The sequence below is a fragment of the Pristis pectinata genome, chromosome 10 (assembly GCF_009764475.1).
Source record: "Pristis pectinata isolate sPriPec2 chromosome 10, sPriPec2.1.pri, whole genome shotgun sequence".
Classification (NCBI taxonomy): domain Eukaryota; kingdom Metazoa; phylum Chordata; class Chondrichthyes; order Rhinopristiformes; family Pristidae; genus Pristis; species Pristis pectinata.
Genome location: NC_067414.1, coordinates 29,163,566 through 29,187,432, shown reverse-complemented (window position 1 = coordinate 29,187,432; position 23,867 = coordinate 29,163,566). Strand labels below are relative to the sequence as shown.

At 40.8% G+C, this 23,867-nt stretch overlaps 1 protein-coding gene across 1 annotated transcript in view; it reads left to right on the top strand.

Annotated features, from left to right (window-relative positions):
• The first annotated feature begins 5,579 nt into the window (after window positions 1-5,579).
• Window positions 5,580-23,867, top strand: part of LOC127574856 (gamma-aminobutyric acid receptor subunit rho-2-like) — a 45,379-nt gene continuing 27,091 nt past the window's right edge. The window contains exons 1-2 of the mRNA XM_052024306.1: window positions 5,580-5,710; window positions 10,776-10,882. Coding sequence (XP_051880266.1) covers window positions 5,595-5,710; window positions 10,776-10,882 — 223 coding nt within the window. The 5' untranslated portion in view covers window positions 5,580-5,594. The remainder of the gene's footprint in view (window positions 5,711-10,775; window positions 10,883-23,867) is intronic.

The window sequence follows — 23,867 nt, the reverse complement described above, 5'->3', positions numbered from 1 at the left end:
TAGATCAATCATTCCTCCCTTCTTCAGATTTAATTCCCTTTTATATTTGTGTTGCATTAGCTCATTTTATTTGCATAACTAAAAGATAACATGATAGAAATAAACAGTTGCATTTAAGTGACAGTCCCATTATAGTCAATCTGGTTAATATGCCAGTATGTTCCTGGCATTTTATTACTTTTCCAGTATGTATGTTTTTACTTTTGTATTGACATGTCATTTTATTCATAGGGGTCTGTTTATCTACTTTCCAAAGGATAAAGTTTTATGTTTTAGTAATAAAACTGTATTTACTTTTAAATTATAGTTAACAGTTCATGTGCGTAATAGAATGTAGTGGATGTTGTAGGTTTTTAAAAGAAGAAAATCATTTTATGTAGTAGCCACTTGTGGAAGATATTTTTCATAATCTTCTGATGCTTTCTGTCAATGAAAGCTACAGTTGTTATTCAAATTTTAAAGCTGATTTCTTGATTACTCTTTGAAATCATGATGGTATTGGAGCATCATTAGACCAGATCTAAGAGGAAGTTCAAAAGTCATCTGCTGGAATGTCAATAATGTGACAGTGGGAAACATTGTCACATTTCTAGCACCATCCCATTATAGGCATAGCCATTGGTAATGCTGAACACCTGTGCAAGCTCTTGAAGACCAGCTTTCTGCAGCTTCCACAAATTCTTTCTTTCATTCTATCTGACCAGATTCTTCGATTGAACCAGACCAGCTTACTTTTGTATCCGCCACTATGTGGTCATCGCCAAAATAGTCTTCCATCATATCACTTTATCACCTTTTCAGATTCTACTCTTCCACTGATCTCTGTCCCCAAAGTGAGCTCACTGAAAATTAAATACTGCAGATGCTGGGAATCTGGAATAAAATTCCATGTTTACTGCATTTTCTGTATTTTTCACTTCATCCAAAATCCTGCTTGTCTCATTCCATTTGTACTAAGTCCTGCTCATTCTGTTCATGCAGTACTGAGGTTGATTCTTAATGTCTTTTGTTATAGCCCAGGTAAAAAAATCATTGAGTACAAGTAGGGATGGCAACAAAAGCTGATTTTGCATACAAAGCCCACACTCCCACACTACAAATGGATTTAACAATTTAGTGAAAAATTCTTGTGTATGTTCATGTCCAAATACTTCAACAGAAGCTGTGCCATCAACCTCCAAAGTTCAGCGTCCTTTGTTAAAACTTGTCTTTGCTCAGGCTTTTATACACATTCCTCCTAGCATTCTTTTTGACTCTTGATTAAGACTCTGAGTCACCCTGGATTACTTTCTACATCAGACTATAAACAATTAACTTAATCTGCATTTAGACAATAAATGGGTTGTCAAAGAGTTATAGAGCATGGAAACAAGCTCTTCAGGCCAAATCACCCATGCTGACCAAAATGTCTATCTGAGCTAGTCCCATTTACTGGGTTTGGCCCATATCCGTCTAAACCTTTTCTATCCTTGGATCTGGCCAAAAGTCTTTCAAAGATTATAATTGTACCCACCACCACCACCACTTCCTCATTGTGTTGAGTTGAATGAAGGTTCAGAGGGCAGGAGTCATTCAGAGCTGTTTGAGTCCTGCAATGATGACTGGAGTCTGCAGCATCTGGATTTGTGCTTTCGTTTTTGATTGGTAATGAAAACCAAGCTTGTTCAATGTGCATAGTACATCATATAGGATTGAAGTAAATAATGTTATGAAATACCAGATTTGTTGGATTTTACTCACGTTGTTAGCACTGATCCAAAATTACATTTTTCTTATGTTTAAGGACAACAAATGTTTTATTCCAAGGGTTGGAAATGCCTTGAGTGAGTCTTCAGTGATGTCTTCAGTGATGGGGCAGTTTATCACCAGAGTAACTGCTATATCTATAAGAATATTTCTGGAGCCACAAATGCAATGTTTATAAATGAATGAGAAATCCTTAATATGATCAAAGATTTATTATTATTATTTCTTATTATTACATAAGACATAGAACTTTACAGTACAGTACAGGTCCTTCAGCCCACGATATTGTGCTGACATTTTATCCTGCTCGAAGATCTATCTAACCCTTCCCTCCAACATAGCCCTCCATTTTGTGGCTATCTAAGAGTCTCTTAAATGTCCTTAATGTGTCTACCTCCACCACCTCTGCTGGCAGTGCGTTCCATGCACCCACCACTCTCTGTGTAAAAAAAAAACTTACCTCTGACATCCCCCTTATACCTTCCTCCAATCACCTTAAAATTATGCCCCTTCGTGTTATCCATTTTCGCCTTGGGGAAAAAGGTCTCTGACTGTCCACTCGATCTATGCCTCTTATCATCTTGTACACCTCTATCAAGTCACCTCTCATCCTCCTCCTCCTCTCCAAAGAGAAAAGCCCTAGCTCACTCAACTTATCCTTATAAAACATGCTCTCCAATCCAGGCAGCATCCTGGTAAATCTCTGCACCCTCTCTAAAGCTTCCACATTCCTATAATGAGGCAACCAGAACTGAACACAATACTCCAAGTGTGATGTAACCAGAGTTCTATAGAGCTGCAACATTACCTTGTGGTTCTTGAACTCAATACCCTGATTAAAGAAGGCCAACACACCATTCGCCTTCTTAACAAACCTATCGACCTGAGCGGCAACCTCGAGGGATCTATGGACGTGGACCCCAAGATCCCCCTGTTCCTCCACACTGCTAAGAGTCCTGCCATTAACCTTGTATTCTGCCTTCAAATTTGATCTTCCAAAGTGCATCACTTCACACTTTTCTGGGTTGAACTCCATCTGCCACTCCTCAGCCCAGCTCTGCATCCTATCAATGTCCTGTTATAACCTACAGTAATCTTCTACACTATCCACAAGACCACCAACCTTTGTGTCATCTGCAAACTTACTAACCCACCCTTCCACATCCTCATCCAAGTCATTTATAAAAATCACAAAGAGCAGGGGTCCCAGAACAGGTCCCTGCGGAACACCACTGGTCACCGATCTCCAGACAGAATACGCTCCATGTACCACCATGCTTCTATGCGCGAGCCAATTCTGAATCCACACAGCCAAGTTTCCCGGGATCCCATGCCTCCTAACTTTCTGAACGAGCCTTCCATGAGGAACCTTATCAAACGCCTTACTGAAATCCATGTACACCACATCCACTGCTCTACCTTCATCAATGTGCTTTGTCACATCCTCAAAGAATTCAATCAGGCTTGTGAGGCACGACCTGCCCCTCGCAAAGCCATGCTGACTGTCCCTAATCAGCCAATGCTTCTCCAAATGCCCATGAATCCTGTCTCTAAGAATTTTCTCCAGTAATTTGCCCACCACTGAAGTAAAACTCACTGGCCTCTAATTCCCAGGATTATCCCTACTCCCTTTCTTAAACAAAGGAACAATATTTGCCACCCTCCAATCATCTGGCACTACTCCTGTGGCCAGTGAGGATGCAAAGATCATTGCCAAAGTCTCAGCAATCTCTTCCCTTGCTTCCCTTAATAACCTTGGATATATCCCATCTGGCTCCGGTGACTTATCTGTCCTAATGTTTTTCAAAAGTTCCAGCACATCCTCTTTCCTCACGTTGACATGCCCCAGCCTATCAGTATGTTGTGCACCATCCTCACAAACATCGAGGTCTCTTTCACTGGTGAATACTGAAGCAAATTATTTATTAAGGACCTCTTCCGACTCCAGGCACGTTTCCTCTTTTATCCCTGATCGGTCCTACCCTCACTCTATTCATCCTCCTATTCTTCACATACGTGTAGAACACCTTGGGGTTTTCCTTAATCCTATTCGACAAGGCTTTCTCATGGCCCCTTCTAGCTCTTCTGAGATCATTCTTAAGCTCCCTCCTGGCTACCTTATAACTCTCCAGAGCCCTGTCTGATCCATGTTTTTCAAACCTTAGGTAAGCTTCTTTCTTCCTCTTGACAAGATATTCTATGTCTCTTGTCAACCACAATTCCCTCACTCTACCATCCTTACCCTGCTTCAATGGGACAAACCTATTCAGAAGCCCATGCAAGTACTTCCCAAACAACCTCCACATTTCCGCTGTGCACTTCCCCAAGAATATCTGTTCCCAATTTGTGCTCCCAAGTTCGTGCCTAATAGCATCATAATTCCCCTTCCCCCAATTAAATTCCCATATCGTCTGCTCCTATCCCTCTCCAAGGCTATGGTAAAAGTCAAGGAGTTATGGTCACTGTCTCCAAAATGCTCTCCCACCAAGAGATCTGAAACCTGATAAAGCTCATTGCCTAGTACCAGGTCCAGAATGGCCTCTCCTGCAGTTGGCCTGTCCACATACTGTGTCAGGAATCCCTCCTGAACACACCTAACAAACGCTGCCCCATATATCCCCTTTACACTAAGGAGGTGCCAATCAATATTAGGGGAGTTGAAATCACCCATGACAACAGCCCTGTTATTTTTGCACCTTTTCAAAATCTGCCTCCCAATCTGTTCCTCAGTATCTCTGCTGCTTTGGGGGGGGGGGGGGTATATAGAACACTCCCAATAGAGTTATCACTCCCTTCCTGTTTCTGACTTCCACCCACACTGACTCAGTTGACCATCCCTCCAGGACGTCAAGAATGATCAACAATAACAACATTTAAAATTCATCTGGACAGGTACATGATAGGAAAGGTTTAGAAGGATGAGGGCCAAATGGGACAAGCTTAGATGGACAACTTGGTCGGCATGGAGGAGTTGGACCAGAGGACCCGTTTCCGTGCCGTATTACTCCATGACTCTACGTTCGGAAAATCTCCCTTCTTTATGGTTAGTAACACCCACCTTTACTCGGTGAAGCCTGTCAGTTAAGGATCAAGTGGAATTCCACATTAAATCCAATTTCAATCTCTCTCACGGTAAATTTTCCAATCGGGACCAGATGCAGATAAAATACCATCCAGGAAAAATAATGCGAGCCTTAACCGCCTGTGCTCATCTATATCTTACATCCTGAAAGATATTTTCAATGATAAACTAAGTACAAATCCCAAACAGCAGACTCAAATTGGGTTTAATATGGCACCGAAAATACAAAACTCAAACATTCTTCGAGCATAAATTACTGTTTTTATTTAGCATTTATACATAAAGCTGAAACGGACTGCATTTCCGTAAATATTCGCGGTTTGTTTTTCATAAGATGTTCAAAGTTTTCCCTCACAGGATTGTGCAATATAATAGGACGAACATTTGTTCCTAATCTCATGTTGGAAGCGTGGTGAGGAAGGGGTTTCTGTCATTTGTTTCGGGATTTGACCTCCAGCGAAGGTGTCTGCTCTCCCGGTGACGCGCCTGGCTGGGATTGCAGGCTGTATGGAGAAGGATTAGTTGTCAATCACAAAGCCGTGCAGACACTGAAGTTGCTGCTGCCGGTTGGAGCACAAGTAAGTCGGAAGCGTGACAGCCCGGGATCACTCCAAACATTGACCTACACCTTGGGGAAGCCACAGCCGCGGCATCAACCGGCGTGTGGTGCTAGAGTAAAAAAACCGATTCAATGTTTAAACCAGAAGTGAATCGCACTGCAGGGTTGCACAGGACTATTGCTGGGACTGTTTCCATTTTGCAAAGCATGCCTTATTTTTTTAAAACAATTTTAATAATCTGCTGCCTGACAATAGCTGCTGAAAGCAGAAAACACAGGAAGAAAAGATGGACAGCTCAGGTTGAACACCCGAAACAGGGCAGGTAAGGAGTCTTGAAGGGGTTGGTAACACCCGTGTGACAACACCAGACAATTAGTGCTGTCAAAGTAACATTATGATTTAGTTAAATCCGTTCCTTTGGAATTGGAGGAAACGTATTGAATTAGTTCTTCGCTGCTGGGGATTGAAATTTGGAAACATTTCGATTGTTTTAAATACGAACTTTAACGCTGTAGGAAGGATCTCTATGAAGCACCTCGGATCTGTCTCGTGAGTCTTGCTAATTTGGTTTCTTCAGGACGGGAAGATCTAAATGTCGATTTAATTGTATAGAGATTGGCTCGTTTTGGAGGAAAAGGTTGATGCCAACTTCTGAAAAGTCTGCTTGAAGCCTATTTCATCAGGGAAAAAATAATAGTTCATGAATGATTATTGCGTCCATTCTTTAAACTTGTTTTCCGGTTCCTTAAGTGGTTGCCAATAAGTCATCTCAAAATATTCACTAAAAAGCAGTCTCAATATTTTCCCCCAGAGAGAAGTGGATTGAAGCAGATACGTAATTGGAACTGGTTGGTGCAATGAATTAGCAGGACAAAGGATGTTGACTTTTTTAATCTATTTTTTTTCACAGTTTAGCATATAGACTAAAATAATTGTGAACTAGGACGATAGAAAGTGCACTGAAGCAGGATTATGTTTGAAATGTCTTTCGATTCTTTCTGTGGCTGGATCAGACAGAAAAAGACGTTTTATATCGAGAAGAAGCCTTCTCTCTAGCCAAAATGCATCAACGTGCATGCAACCATAACCAGGAATAGCAGAGAAAGGATCGAAGGTATTCAGTCAAAGTACTGAAGTGTCAGAGTCGGATGGGTCTGGCTAAATACTTCTGTTGAAGTGGACAAGATGCCTTGTAATGTCAACACAATGTATGTGAAAATTGAGATTCAAGAATAATTTTGTTTTTTTATCCTAAGTATCGTCAACTAAATGAACCTTTAGTTAATTTGTGAATAGAGACTTCAGAATTGGGGGTACATTGTTGTGGAAAAGAAATGCTAGAGATATGGTTAACTTTACTCTAGTTGGGAAATCTCATTCTTAATTATTGTCAAATTTCTGACCTTTTTGAACAATTTTGAGGATATAGTCTATTGCTCGTAATTCAATGTCAATTTCTGCACCAAGATTTTGGAGTATCTAATAACCTGAAGTAGCAACATGCTTAAAAACACATGAGAATATCATGAATTACCTTACAAAGTCTTAAAACCAGCAAAGCTGGAACAGTATCAATTAATCCCTAGTGCAGAGAAGTATGAAGTTTCTATCAAGAATTTTTTTGAATAAAGCATTTTTACCGGAATTAATTTGAATTGCTGATATTCCTAAAGCACACCATTCTTTTCCAAAGTTTCTGCTAAGACATTCTTTGTCAATACACAAAATGTGCCGGAGGAACTCAGCAAGTCAGGCAGCATCTATGGAGGGAAATAAATAGTCAACGTTTCGAGCTGAGACCCTTCATCAAGACTGGAAAGGAAGAGGGCAGAAGACAGAATAAGAAGGTGGGGGGAAGGGGAGGAGAACATGCAAGGCAGGTGATAGGTGAGTTCAGGTGATAGGTGAGTCCAGGTGAGAGGGGGAAGGTAGGTGGGTGGGGGAGGGGGGAAGATGTAATAAACTGAGATGATAGGTAGAAGAGGCAAAGGGCTGAGGAAGAAGGAATCTGGTCGGAGAGGGCAGTGGACCATGGAATAAAGGATGGAGGAGGGGAGGAGAGGAGATGGGCAGGTCATCAAGGTGGGGGAAGGGAGCCATAGGAATAAGGGAAGACAAAGGAGTGGGGGGAAGTAAAAGAAGGGATGGGGTGTCTTATCTTATCCCTGTAGCTCCCTTCCCCCACCTTGATGACCTGCCCATCTCCTCTCCTCCCCTCCCCCATCCTTTATTCCATGGTCCACTGCCCTCTCTGACCGGATTCCTTCTTCTTCAGCCCTTTTCCTCTTCTACCCATCACCTCTCAGCTTGTTGCATCTTCCCCCTCTCACCTGGACTCACCTATCACCTGCCTGTGTGTGCTCCTCCCCCTCCCCCACCTTCTTATTCTGGCTTCTGCCCTCTTCCTTTCCAGTCCCGATGAAGTGTCTTGGCCTGAAACGTCGACTGTTTATTTCCCTCCATGGATGCTGCCTGACCTGCTGAGTTCCTCCAGCACTTCTTGTGTATTGCTCCAGATTCCAGCATCTGCAGAATTTCTTGTATCAAGGTATTCTTTGTCATGTGATTGAAATCTGAAGCAATTTCACAAGTGTTTCCAGATAAACAAATTGTGAAACTCATTTTGATTTATTTCAGAAAGGTACCACATACGTAAAAATATTTTGTAATGAGAGAACAAAATTCTTAAACTTGCATTTCCATCTGCAGCAGGTTCAGAAAACAAGCCAACTTGGAAATCACAAAGGCTTCTCTTTAAGAACTGTTTTTTGGCTAGATCCATCTGAATTTTTTTTTCTATAGTACATCAATACTTCAAATGAGTATCTTATGTCCTTTATTTAGCATCATCATGACCATGATAAGATAAGATAAGAGATAAGATATCTTTATTAGTTACATGTACATTGAAACACGCAGTGAAATGCATCTTTGCATAGAGCGTTCTGGGAGCAGCCCACAAGTGTTGCCACACTTCCGGTGCCAACACAGCATGCCCACAACTTCCTAACCCATACGTCTTTGGAATGTGGGAGGAAACCAGAGCACCTGGAGAAAACCCATGCAGTCACGGGGAGAATGTACAAATTCCTTACAGACAGCGGCAGGAATTGAACCTGGGTTGCTGGCGTTGTAATAGCATTATGCAAACTGCTAGCAATTTTCTAGAAACAGTTAACACAGTTTGACTCAAGCAGGACAGCAAGAAAATAAAACATGGATTTATATGTCCACAGGACACCCCGAAATGGTTATTTGCTGATAAATCATGTCCGAAGTCCAGCCACTATTGTTATGTATATCAAATCAGCTGTCAATTTGTACACAGCAAGGCTCAAAATAAATTATTTTCATGATTATTTAATTTGTTTAATCCAAGGTTTTGGTTGAGGGATAAGCTTTGGCCATGTGCTTTTTCCAGCTTTTCTTTTTAAATGGTATCATGGGATATATCACATCCACTTGGACAGAATCCCAGTTCAACATCTCAGGTCAAAAGAGTCTGCCTAGAAATTAATCACAGAGTAGAATGATAGAATTGTTATGACGCAGGATGAGACCATTCACTCAATTGAGTCTGTGTTGGCTGCTGGAAGAACAAACCCATCAATGTCATTCCCCCACTCTTCACTCATACCTCTTCAAATTTCTCTCTCTCAATGGCCCATTCAATTGCCTTTCAAGAATCCCGATTAACTTTATTTTCACCAGATCTCCAGGAAATGAGTTCTGGGTCACAGCCTGCAGATCAACCTCCATGTAAATAAAATTTTCCTTACACCTCCCTGTAACTTCTGCCCAAAAATTTAAATCTGTTCTCCCCCGGTCCTTGAACATTTTACTAATGAGAAAAGCTCCCTGGTCAATAGTACTAAATGTGCTACCCGGTACCAGCAGCACATCAAACTCTGACCTCAAGAATCAGTTCCGTTGACTTCCAGTGAATAAGCTTTATCAATGTTATCACCAAGGGAGTTTCTGAAAAGTAGAAAGAAACTCACCCTTAAAATGCCTACAACTCTCCAAGCTGGCCTCCATTACCAACCATCAGGAATTGACCAGGGGAGGTGGAAGGATGCTACCTGTCCTTCCAACATTATTTTTACTTTTTCAACTCTCCATAGTGGTGGACGTGGCATGGACTGCTTTCTGCAAACTCAAACTGAAACTGTTAGCTTCTTTAAAATGATTGAAATCTGATAGCTTCAGACGAGGAGATTTTAAAACCAAGCTATCCTGCAGGAAATAAAGAGAAGGGATTACCAGTGACAGTAAGTTGAACCAACAGTTTTAAAAGGCCAGAGTTTAAACACAATTATACCTAAAAGCTTTAGAAATTCAGTGCGGGAAAAAAGCTTACTGAGCTATAGACAACTGCAGGCAACCCCTGTGAAGATATTTGCAATTTATCTCACCAGCAGCCCATTGTTTTGTCTTCTGGGTCAGGAGAGAGAAAGTCCAGTTATAATATTCTCTAGTTCTTCCAGCAGGAATCATCCAGGAACCTTGGCCAGCAGTTTGTTGACTGGGATTCCATGGAAATTAATCCTCTGAGGTCTCAGGGATACCTTAAGGATATTATTTTTTGTAGGAGTTTTAAGGAAGCTTTGTGTACTGTCTAATTGGTACAGCTTGGGAGCAATGTGCAGGTGAAATGAAGGGTAACTACATTCAAAGAAAAAGGATAAGACCTCACAATATAACATCATATAACAATCGATTTAAAATAAAATTGAAAACATCCATTTGATAAGATTCAAATATTCCAGCAGCCACAATGTTAAAAAATATTTCACTCAAACCTATATTGTGCTTTCAAATGACTCGTAGTTCTTTAATCTTAACACAAACTAGAATAAACAGCATTGGTCAAAAGGTTGCAATTGTTATCGCATTCCAAATTAACAGTAATAACCTTTTGTTGCTGTCCTTGTCATTAATTATCATATCATTGTTCAAAACTGGAAGGTAAAAGCCCATATAATGACGTGCCATGACACAGGGTACTTGAAGCCCGAAGGCATCACAGACTGGTAGGTCTCTGATTCATGGTTGCTAATTCTCTTGCCACTAATCCCAGGCCACAGCTAAGGGTTTGGTGATTCTGGTGTTGCTGTCTTGGAGAAGAGGATCATCACTAGAGATCTTTTTATTGATCTCCTTTGGAATGGCAAGGAGCATCTGTTCTCTTGGTCAGGATTGAAATGAAGCTGAGGTTGAAAGAGAAAATAATTGGACCAAAGGGATATTCTGGGTTCAAAGAAATTGTGAGCTGATTATCAATAGATTGTCATGCTCCAATTGAGTACTTGCTATCAGTCACATTGTTGTACTGGTAATGATACATTTCTGCCAGTAAAACTAACTGGATGTTTTACTCCTTGCAGTCCCATATTAAAGAGAATTCCAGATTCAACCAAAACTCGACCGTCAAAGTCAGAACACCTTCTCAGAGTGGATGATCATGATTTCACAATGAGACCCGCATTTGGTGGTAGGAACTTGTTTTATTTATTCGATAATTAGACTTCTAATATGTGTGTTTTTGACAGCTTTGCTAAGGATGTTTAGTTCCCTAATTCAAAGAAAGGTTTTGATATTTTAGTAATACACTTGGTGTAGTAAGTTTTCTGGTACTTACGGTAAAAATGGAGAATGGCAATTAAGTTGAATTCTTGAACAGATTATGCAGCCACATCTCAAGTAACTTCTAACTACTTAGGAATCATACTAATGGAACACTAGTTCTGGAACTCAACTAGAAGTGGCAGTAGCACTGGAATCAGAATACCATGTTAGTTAATAATCTGGTTTTAATTTAAAAAGAAACATCATTATCAATTACTACAAAACAACTGGATTGTTGTTAAAACAATCCAGTAGTTTTGTCCTTCAGGGAAAGAAATCTGCAATCCTCAACTGATCTAACCTGCACCTGACTCCAGAACAGCAACATGGTTGACTCTTGAAATGGCCTAGCAAGCCACTCAATGCAAGGGCAATTAGGAATTCAGAATAAATTCTGTCCTTACTGGTGATACTTAATAACCAAAATAAAATAAACAAACATAACGGAATGATTTTAATGATGGAAGCACATCAGCTGGTGTCTTTTCTGTCACTAGTAGCTTAACATTACACTTTCTAAGACAGTGGATTGAAGTTTTACAATGGCATTTCCAGTTGAATTGATTGCAATGTAATTTTCCTTCAGCTTTTAATCATTTTTGGGAACTGAACATCAACAACAAAACCAGAATTTATTGCTCATCCCTAAATGCCCTTAAGATGATGGTGCTGAACTGCTTTCTTGAGCCACTCCAGTTCTCCTGACTCCAACATTGCTTTTGGGCAGAGAGTTCAAAGATTTAGACCCAGTGATGATGAAGGATAAGGAATGTGTTTCCAAATCAGGATGATGTGCAACTTTGAGGAGGACCTGTAGTTGGTGGTATTCTCATGTCCCTGCTGCATTTGGCCTTCTAGATGGTAGAGGTCCCAGGTTTGGGAAGTGCTGTCAGAGTTGGTCTAGTGGAATTTCAGGAGTAGGGTGTGACTATTGTCTGAGAAAGGTTTATGTCACAACTTTGGAAGGTCAAATCTCAGTAGTTCCCAGTGCTCTTTTAGAAGACAGTATCCAGGATTCTGTTTCTAAGAACATTTTGATTTACTCTTTGCCTCTTTATTTTTTCTTTCTGTATTGTAGAGAGGGAAGTTAATTAAGTTCTAAAGTATTTGGTTTTCTTGAGGTTTAATGTGGGCCTCAGAAGTAGTGACAGTTTTGGAGAATGCAAATGGTCAGGCTGGAAGTAATGTTGAATTGTTGACATGTTACTGCAGGGATTCTCATCCTTGTGGGATGTTTTGCCTATTACTGTGACACTAGTGTTTACCCCATCTGATTAATCTCTGATGGTTGATACTCCTCAGGATTATGAGATGCGGCAAATAAGGGATAGGCACTTCACTTTTTTAACAGGCTAATGTGTGATACTAAATGATTCAACGTGTAGCTTTGTCCCAGGTGTCTTTGATGCCAGTACCTTTACTGTCTCACCAGGTTCCTTTCACAGTACTTTTATAGCCACCTCACCTGGACCATTGTTTTTCTCTGTGTTGCTCTGAAATGTGGCCCAAGCAAGTTCCATTGTTGATCCCATCTCCAAAATGGAGCCCTTGCAGTTAAAGAAGTTTGGAGGTAGTTCTTCATGCATTTAGCACAACTTGCTAACTCCTCCTGAGTACTTATCGCTCACCTTCAAGAGTCAGCACCATTGTGTAGCCCACCCTTCCAGTTTCATAAGAACATAAGAAATTGGAGCATACGTCAACTACTTGGGTACCTGAGTCTGCTCCACCATTCAATATGATCATATTCGATCTTGCGCTCAGTCCACCCCTTCAGATTTGCTTTGTGTTCAAAAATCTATCACTCTCCATCTTGAGCTAGGATTTTCATTGCTGCAAGTAAGTTTTTCGTTGCACCTGTACTTGCGTATATGACAATAAACTCAATTTTGAATATGCTCAACGTGGACTGAGCATCCACAAGCCTCAGAGGTAGATAATCCCTAAGATTTACCTTTGCACAGTAAACTCATCTCATCTCAGCTATTTTCTTTTCATAACAAGTGCTAATACACAGATGCCAGTGTCAAACATGAATGGCTAATGGCCATAATTTTCCTTAGACTGGATGCTGATGGATCAGTGTGAATGATTATGAACCAGGGAATTCAACACTCCATGAAAAAACAGTGATGGCAGGAATATATTTGCCAGGGTGCTCTTGAGTCGACTAGCAAAGTTTGATTGATTTTATCTTCCACCATCATACTTCCCTGAAAACAACTGTGGAGAACTGTTTTCATGGTTGTCTCACAAAGAAATGGGCAAGGAAGGTTCTTATCATCCTCCAAAATGGAGCTAACGGACTTAAAAGGTAACTAAGTGTATTGATAAGGACACTGTAGTTGATGTAGTCCACATGGGCTTCAGTAAAGCCTTTGACAAGGTCCCACATGGAAGACTGGTCCAAAAGGTTAGAACACATGGGATCCAGGACTAGCTGGCAAATTGGATCCAAAACTGGTTTGGTAATAGGAGGCAGAGGGTGATGGTGAAGGGTTGTCTTTATGATGGGAAGTCAATAGCCTGTGGTGTACCGCAGAGATCCTTGCTGTTTATTATGTACATAAATGATTTGGATATGAATATATAAGATATGATTAGTAAGTTTGCACATGACATGAAAATTAGGTAGTGAAGTTGATAGTGAGGAGAGTCATCATAGGCTCAAGGACAATATTAATGGTTTGATAAGATGGGCAGAACAATGGCAAATTGAATTTAATCTTGATAAATGTGATGAGGCATTTTGGGAGGGCTATATGGCTAGGACATATATAATGAATGGTAGGGCCCTAAGGAGTATTGAGGAACAGCGAGACCTTTGTGTCTAAGTCAATGACCCCTGAAGACAGCAGCACAGCTAAATGTGGTGGTGAAGAAGGCATATGGGATACATGCCTTCATTAGCCAGGGCATAGAATATAACAGCAGCAGTGAATCTCCTCTGCGCCCTCTTCAGTGCAATCACACCTTAGGAAGGACGTGATTGCACTGAAGAGGGTGCAGAGGAGATTCACCAGGATCTTGCCTGGAATGGAGCATTTCAGTTATAAGCAGAGAGTGGATAGGCAGGGTTTATTTTCCTTGAAACAAAGGAGAGTTTTGGGGACTTGATTGATGTGTACAAAAATAAGAAGGTCATGTATTGGCTAGCTAGCAAGAAACTTTTGTCCATAGCAGAAGTGTCCAAATCAAAGGGCATAGGTTTAAGTCAAAGGGTATTTAGAGGGGATCTGAGTAAGAATTTTATCACTCAGAGGATGGTTGAGTGTGGAACACAGTGCCTGAGAGGGTGGTGGAGGCAGATACTTTCATAATATTTAAGAAGTATCTCGACAGGCACTTGAATCACCAAGGCATAGAAGGCTGTCCAAAGCCAGAAAATGGGATTAATATAGATGAGTACCTGATATCGGCATGGACATGGTGGGCTGAAAGGCCTGCTTCTGTGCTGTATGACTTGATAAATGGTTGTGTTATAGTCACATGTATTGCTGCCCCAAGGTCTATACTTCAGCTTAACATAGTAGTATCTTTTCTTTGGTGCCTGTGCATCACAAGACAGGTTGCCATAGAATTGTGTAAAACTGCTGCACAATAACCTGCAGTTGATTTCCAAGTGTGCAACAAGCCACATAATTTTTGACCTGGTTATGGCTGTAACTTGTACAAAATAGGGTGCAAGGCGTATCTCGCAAAATCTGTTCCGCTGCGGATTTGGATTGATCCATATCATAATTACTCTAAGTCCCAATTTTGTAAGTATTTTTAAATGTTGGATATTGTGCACTCCATTACAATATTGAGTGCCTTTGAAAAGTGCCGTTTGTATTGATTTTAACATGAGGGATAATTGGTTACAAGCCAGAAAAAGCTGAAAAAGTCATTGTTGCAAAAGTTATTATTGCAAAAGTTTGAAGACAGAATTTTGAAATATATTGACTCTGTTACCAGCACATATAAGAAATGGCTTTCTAATTAAAAGATTTTTGAAGATCTTTTCCATCCCCTTCATAGAACTGTGGACTATAATGCTAGCTCTTAAGAACAGTGTCCTCTTTTATTCAAAGCATTCTTCTTTAGGGTAGGAGCAGTAGTTCATTATCCTGAAATGCAAATTGCTTTTCCTTTGAGGTTACTGTAGCTTCAAAGCTCACTACTCCTCCCACACAGTGCGCAGACACATGCATTTGGAATTAACACTGCAAATCGCTTTTCTGGATTTTGTATCTTTCCTGCTTAGTGCAAACCCCATTGGCTGTGGAACTTGACTAACCATCTGGAAGCTCAGTGAATGTACAAGTGAGGATTAACTAGCTCACTGTTGACCATGTGGATTAGAGGAACCAGCAATTTATGCTGTATGTATGTGTATGCTGTCTACGTAACAACTCTCTATCGACCTACATTGAAAAGACAGGGTATATACATAAATGTGATACCCAGCTAACAAACAATTCCTCCTCCTTTGGGAAATACAAACTGCTCAAATTCTGAAAATAAAAAGTGTAACAAAAACAAAACTTTACTTTTACAATTATATGATTATTTTAGAGTTTTGTGATTTCATGGTGACTTACAGAACAAATAAACTCCATGTATTTGTGAAGTTGTTTTTGTGATAAATGATGTAATATCTGGGAGAAGATGTAATCAGTTTGGTTATAGAAAATAAAGCTCACTGGTCTACATGGAAGCACTCAAAAGAAAATTTGTCAGCAGGCCTGTTTGAATGTAAGTTTGAGTGAATGAGGACAGATACATTATGGGAGAGAAAATTTACCCTCCTTACAATTTTATGGCAACACAACATTTTAATTTTTCTTAATAAGTGTTTCTTGTGAATGAGTTATTCAATATTTTTCTCCCTAGGTCAGATGGTAGTTCCTTATGTTCAATTATTTATATTTTTTAGATGTATTAACAGGGTAATTCCATTATCCTAGCTCACAGAAGAAGAACACATTAATAAAGCCTGTTTCATGACCTCAGTCTGTCCTGGAGTTGTCATTAAACTACTTACTCATGATGATAAGGGTTGTGGTGATGTTGGTGCATTGGGCATGGGAAGTCTGGTTCACATTAATTGTTTTGGTTGAAACTCCCTTTGAAATCTTTGTCAAGTTAGATTGTGGAGGGCATCTTGCTGCTACTCCTGGCAAAGTTAAAATGTTCACCAGATGATAATAGATCATTCTCTTCAACCCAATCCTGTTGTTTTCTGATAGAGAAGCCAAGAGTCTCTTCACAAGTGCCGATTATGGTGTATTTCAGGGCAGTCCAGATGCTAAAGATACCTCATGGCTCCTGTTGCTTGGGGGTGGTCAAATTGTCTGTGAGGTACTATTTAAGATCGGTCTTTGTGTGGTCTGAGTCCTTCAGGACTGATTTCTTTTCAGCAATGTTTCTGTTGCAACCATTGTTTTGGGGCCAGACTGATGGATAACAGAAAGGATTAGGAAGTGGTTAGTCCAACAGTCATCATTATCTGTTGTCCTGTGGGTGATATGCACAACCTTGCAGCTTCCTGCTTGGACAATAATATAATCTAACAAGTGCCAGTGCCTGGTTTGGGTCTTTTGCCATGAGACCTTGTGCTTGTCTCTTTGGAAAATTAAGGGGTCAGATATGACAAGTCTGTGCTTCAAACATTTTGTCAGGAGGAGGGCTGCAATGGAATTAGCTTCCAATCTTCCCATCTTGCCGATCACCTCTTGCTAGAGGGTTGGTTCTTTTCCCACCCCTGGTGTGGAGGTTGCTCAAGAGAGGTCATTCTTGACACAAGTCTCCTTCTTACATTTGCTTCATCATAGCATGCAATCCGTGATCTTAACCAATGGTGTCAGTGCAAAAATGGTGTCAAACTAGGCAGTGTCATTGCTCCAACATTCTTTCAGTCTCTTTTTACCAATGCTGAATCTTATCTTCAACAAACTTCCTGCTGGAGTGAAGTTAATGTACCAGACAAATGCATAATAGTTCAACCTACACCTTCGATACCAGAACCAAGAGCACCCCAACTTCAGTCATCAAGTTACAGTAAGCAGAGGACATTTGTATACATGCACATTTGGAGACCAAGCTCTTTCACTGAGACATATAAGGCAGTTAGTAACATAGTTAACACCTGCAAAACAAAGGTCCTCTCACAACCTGTTCCTGATGTTCAACAGTCCCTTTTGACAATAAAGGTTTATAAAGATTCTGAAAAGCGTGGACCACTTCCCACATCTTGGGAGCCAACTCTCAATAAAGGCAGATATCAGTGATGAAATTCACTGTCGCCTTCAGTGCTCCAGCACAGTCTTTGGCCATCTAAGGAAAATAGTGTTTAAAGATCAAGCTCAGAAACTTGCCACAAAATTTATGGTCTGCCCAGCAGTAATTATCCCTGCTATGCTCTATACTTCCAAGACATGGACGATCAACAGCGCTGGAAAGGTAACACCAGCTTTGCTTTTGCAAAATCCACCAAATCCATTGACAGGATAAACAAACAAAGGTCAGTGTCTTCTCCCAGACCAACATACCCAATATTGACACCCTAATTACACTTGGTCAGCTCTGATGAACAGGCCACATCATTTGCATGCCTGACACTAGACTCCTGAAAGAGGTGCACTATTCAGAGCTCTGCAACGGGAAGAGATTATGCGCATGGATTCACTTTGGAGCATCTGCGATGCTGAGAATGTTGTGGATAGCACGTTAAGTGAGTTGGTCACATCGCACTATAAGAGCCTAGGGAAAGATAGGGAATGGGTGACCAACAGGCAGATCAGTAGCAAGAAGGTAGTGCAGGAGTCTCCTGCGGCCATCTCCCTCCAAAACAGATGTACTGCTTTGGATACTGTTGGGGGAGATGGCCTTCAGGGGAAGGCAGCAGTAGCCAGGATCATGGCACCGTGAGTGGCTCTGCTGCACAGGAGGGCAGGAGAAAGAGTGGCAGAGCTATAGTGGTAGGGGATTCCATGGTAAGGGAGATAGACAGGAGCTTCTGTGGCCAGTTGGTGTGTTGCCTCCCAGGTGCAAGGGCCAGGGATGTCTCGGAGCGGCTGTAGGGCTTTCTGGAGGGGGAGGGTGAACAGCCAGTTGTTGTGGTGCATGTAGGTACCAACAATATAGGAAAAAAGCAGGATGAGTTCCTACAAGCTGAATTTAGGGAGCTAGGAGATAGATTAAAAAGTAGGACCTCAAAGGTAATAATCTCAGGATCGCCACCTGTGCCATGTGCTTGTCAGAGTAGGAATAGCAACATAGTTAGGATGAATATTTGGCTTGAGCAGTGGTGCAGGAGGGAGGGTTTCAGATTCCTGGGGTATTGAAACCGGTTCTGGGGGAGGTGGGACCAGTACAAACCAGATGGTCTACACCTGGGCAGGTCTGGGATCAATATCCTAGGGGGATTGTTTGCTAGTGCTGTTGGGGAGGGTTTCGACCAATATGGTAGAGGGATGGGAATCCATGCAGAAAGACAGAGGGAAGCTAAGCAGAGACCAGAGCAAAAGTTAGAGAAGAGAAAAGTAAGAGTGGAGTACAGAAAAGTCAAACGCAAAGGACACAAAAGCTACTATATTCTAAAGGGACAATGAGTGTAAGGGCACATTATCTGAATGCCCATAGTATTCGAAACAAGGTCAGTGAACTTGTGGCACAAACCAGTACAAAGGGGTATGATTTAGTGGCAATTACAGAAATGTGGTTGCAGGTGTTACGGACTCAGTGAAAGTCCCTTTAAGATAGAGAGTGTGTGTGTATGTGTGTGTGGGGCGTGCTTACGTCAATAGAAGATAAAGGACGTAATGACGTTGTTGAAGAAGTCAGAAGAAGAAGAAGGAGGAGAGAGAGAAGGGAGAGAGACACCAGCCTGCTTGTTTTCTCTATCGATGGATGAGAAACAATAACTGTGTTTGCCACTGAAATCCATGTATGGAAGTTGGAAGTAATCCGGTGGAGTTCACTTTGTTGCTGACCTGTAGAAGGAAACAGGTATTTGTGTGTGGACGACCACGGTTCGGATACTTTTCGGGGTGAGGAAGTCACTACCGAGTAAACACTGAAGTGTCGTTTGGGTTCCATCATGGAACATTTGGATTTCGTATGTACTCTCTCTATGTTTTTCTACATCTACATCTTATCTTCAGACAACGGTGGTTGTTGAAGAAGCCCTTGCTCATGTTTCACCTTATGGCTTGCGGAACTGAACTTTAAGAACCATTCAGGAACTGGGAGTTTTGGACTTTGTCACACACACACGAAGAGTTTAGTTTTGGGGTTAACGTTCAAGGTTTAACATTTTTGAATTCTAACATACTAACATTTTTACTTTTATTTTACGTATTATCATAAGTAGTGATTAATAAAATAGTTTTTAACACTGAATCATGCTCAGTGTGTTTCTTTTGTTGCTGGTTTGTGACAAAATTGGGGGCTCGTCCGGGATAGTTCCCAAGGTTAACGAGATTCGTCTGGGATCCAATCCAAAGATTAACGAGTGTCGTCCGGGATCGTTCCCCAGATTGACGAGATTTGTTCGGGATTCAATCCAAAGATTTTTGAGGGAGGTCTGATAAATTCTTTTTAATTGGCTTGTGTGTGTGGAAACCAGCAGCAATGGATATTAAGGCATTTTTGGAGTCACCAACCCAAAAGGGATTGGAGGTGGCGAAAAAAGATGATTTGATAAAGATTGCTACAAGGCTAAACCTTACAGAAGTAAAGCAGTCTATGAGAAAGGCAGATATTCAGAGACTGATAGCTGGCCATTATGTGGAAAAGAAGGTGTTTGAGAAGGAAGTGTTAAAACAGTTTCCTGGCAGTGAAATAGCAATTTCTGAGGCACAGGTGCAGCTGGCAAAGATAGAGGCTGAACGAGAACAGACCCAGTTAAAGATAGAGGCCGAACAAAAGCTAACTCAGATGAAGATAGAGGCTGATCTAGCAATGAAGCAGATGGAATTGAAGAGGATGGAGCTGGATAGTGAGGAGAAGGAGAAACAGAGGCAGCATGAGTTACAAATGAAGCGTAGGAGTTTGGAATCTGATTCTGAAGATGGTTTTTCAGCCAGCAGGGAGGTTCGATTAGTCCCTCCGTTTGAGGAAGATCAGGTTGATCAGTATTTCCAACATTTTGAAAAGGTTGCTGTGAGTTCAAACTGGCCAAGGAAAGGATGGGCTCTTATAGTACAGAGTGTGATTAAAGGTAAAGCTCAAAAAGCTTATTCTGCTTTGTCTGTTGAGGATGCAGCTGATTATACCAAGGTAAAACAAGCTATTTTGAAGGCCTATGAATTGGTCCCTGAGGCTTATAGACAAAAATTCAGAGACTTGAGGAAATCTGCAGATCAGACTTATATGGAATTTGCCAATGGAAAGAGAATATATTTTGAACGATGGTGCCTGGCTAAAAATGTAGATGGGGATTATGATAAATTGACAGAATTGATACTAGTGGAAGACTTTAAAAGATGTGTTCCAGCTGAATTAACAACATATTTAAATGAAAAGGCAGTGGAAACTTTACAAGAAACTGCTAGGTTGGCAGATGATTATGCTTTAACCCATAAATCCAAATGGGGACAACCTAAAACCTTTCAAAAGAGTTACAAAGACAATCCAGGTAAACCAGAGATTAAATTGGGAGGTAATCAAAAAGGAAAAGATGAAAAGAAGCCAGGGCTGGAGAAACCTGTTGAGCGTACTTGTTATTACTGTAGGAAACCCGGCCACGTGATATCTAATTGTGCCCTTTTGAAGAAAAGGAAGGAAGCTGTGCCCAATGCTTGCTTTCAGGCAATTAAAAATCAAAAAGGTTTAGGAGATGCTGTTAAAGATCAGTCCTTGCAAGAGGGAAAAGCGGAAAAGTTGGAGGAGGTGAGAAAGAATTCCGTTCGTATGTATCAGAGGGTTTTGTTTCACTGAATGATGAGTCACCCCAGGTGCCAGTGAAAATTCTTAGAGATACTGGGGCTAGTCAATCTCTCTTGCTGGACAGTGTTTTAAATTTTGGTGAAGAAAGTGACACTGGTGAAGTAAATCTAGTACGAGGCGTTACAGGTGAGACCATGTTTTTCCCTTTTCACAGGGTGATTTTAAAGTCAAAGTTCGTAGAAGGACCAGTCGAGATAGGGATAAGACCTAGTTTGCCAGTGGAAGGAGTTTCTTTGTTATTGGGAAATGACGTTGCAAATGGAGAAAGTGATCCTGTGGTACGGTTAACAACCAAACCAAGGATTGATGAGTCTGAGAATGATCCAGATGTTTACCCATCATGTGCAGTGACTCGAGCTAGAGCTAGAGAATTAGCCAAGACAGACAGTCCGGTGCAGTCTGATGTGGTTCCTTGTGACAGTCCTAAACAGGAAGAAAATTATGATGCCTTATCTGAGACTTTTCTGTCTTCACTGGAGGATCAACATCCTTATAGTGAACCTGAATTTAAAGATTTGTCTTTGTCGAGGAAGGATTTTATGGTGGAACAGACAAAGGACCCTGAGTTGACAGAATTGAAAGAAAAAGCACCTTCATGTGAGGAGATTGAAAAAGTACCAATTGGATATTATGTCAAAAACGGAGTGTTAATGAGGAAGTGGAGATCTCCCCATGTCCAAAAATTTAAAACTCGGTTGGAGAGAGTCTGCCAGCTAGCGAGAGAGAATCTGAAAACAAGCCAGATAAGAATGAAGACATGTTTTGATAGACGTGCTCGGCCTAGGACATTCGCAGTGGGGCAAAAGGTGTTGGTATTTTTCCCTAGCCAAAATAATCCCTTGCAATCTCGTTTTTCTGGACCCTATGCTATTGAATCTCGAGTGACTGATCTAACATATATAATCAAAACACCAGATAGACGCAAGAAAACACAACTCTGTCATGTAAACATGCTAAAACCTTATTATGAGAGGGATTCAGTTGTGGCCTTGGTGGATGATGTAAAGGTTGTTTCTAGAATGCCTGATGTTGATGTTGAGGAAGGCCAATTTAGACCAAATATTGTTCCATCAAAACTAAAAAACCAAAATATCCTGGAGAACCTTGAAATGAAGTTGGACCATTTACAAGTTTCACAAAGACAACAGATGAGAGAATTAATTTTAAAATTTAAAAATCTGTTCCCAGATGTTCCAAACAGAACATCGATAATTACCCATGATGTTGATGTTGGGGATGCAAAACCAATCAAACAACACCCATATCGAATGAATGTGGGAAAAAGTAAACTTGTTGATCAGGAAATAAAATACATGTTGGAAAATGATATTATTAGATATTCTAGTTCAAATTGGAGTTCGCCCTGTGTTATTGTACCTAAACCTGATGGAACTGTTAGATTTTGCACAGATTACAGGAAAGTGAATGCTGTAACAAAGTCAGATGCTTACCCTATTCCTAGGGTGGATGATTGCATAGACAGAGTGGGAAAGGCAAAATTTCTTACAAAGATTGACCTATTAAAAGGGTACTGGTGTGTTCCATTAACAGATAGAGGAAGGGAAATTTCAGCCTTTGTAACCTCTTCTGGATTGTATGAATACAATGTTTTGCCATTTGGAATGAAAAATGCTCCGGCAACATTTCAAAGAATGATTAATTCAGTGATTCATGGGTTAAAACATACAGATGCCTACATTGACGACTTAGTGACTGGGAATGATACATGGGAGGATCACATCTCTGCGTTAGAAAGGTTGTTTGAAAGACTTTCCAAGGCTAACCTTACAGTTAACTTGGCTAAAAGTGAATTTGGCCATGCCACTGTGACATATCTTGGTTATGTTGTAGGTCAAGGCAAGCAAGCTCCTGTTCAGGCAAAAGTTCAAGCAATATCTGAGTTCCCTATTCCCACAGGTACGAGGACTGTTAGAAGATTTTTGGGAATGGTTGGATATTATCGAAAATTTTGTAAAAATTTTGCTGATATTGCTCTTCCCCTAACTAATCTTCTGAAGAAGGGAGTAAAGTTTGTTTGGACAGATTCTTGTCAAGAAGCATTTGAGAAGCTGAAAGCCATTTTATGCTACCATCCTGTGCTCAAAACACCTGACTTTGAAAGGCCATTTTCATTAGCAGTAGATGCCAGTGATGAAGCTGCAGGAGCTGTGTTGTTGCAGAAGGGTGACCTTGATGATATTGACCATCCTGTAGCTTACTTTTCAAAGAAATTTAATGAGCATCAAAAGAATTATTCCACCATAGAGAAAGAATTACTGTCACTTGTTTTAGCCTTGCAACATTTCAGTGTATATGTTTGCACCGCTCAGAAACCATTGACTGTGTATACAGATCATAACCCATTGGTGTTTCTGAGCCGAGTCAAAAACAAGAACAGAAGGCTGTTAAACTGGAGTTTAATTTTGCAAGAGTTTGATCTCATGATAACTCACATTAAAGGCAAAGATAATGTGATTGCTGATTGTCTTTCTCGATGTTAAATGGGAAACATGGATCTGTACTAATCTGATAGTCTGTAGTTGTGGAGCATGATAATCATTAACATTACTAACTGTATGCGCGGTTAAATTTTTCTTGGGGAAAATTTTTTTTAGGTGGGAGGTGTTACGGACTCAGTGAAAGTCCCTTTAAGATAGAGAGTGTGTGTGTATGTGTGTGTGGGGCGTGCTTACGTCAATAGAAGATAAAGGACGTAATGACGTTGTTGAAGAAGTCAGAAGAAGAAGAAGGAGGAGAGAGAGAAGGGAGAGAGACACCAGCCTGCTTGTTTTCTCTATCGATGGATGAGAAACAATAACTGTGTTTGCCACTGAAATCCATGTATGGAAGTTGGAAGTAATCCGGTGGAGTTCACTTTGTTGCTGACCTGTAGAAGGAAACAGGTATTTGTGTGTGGA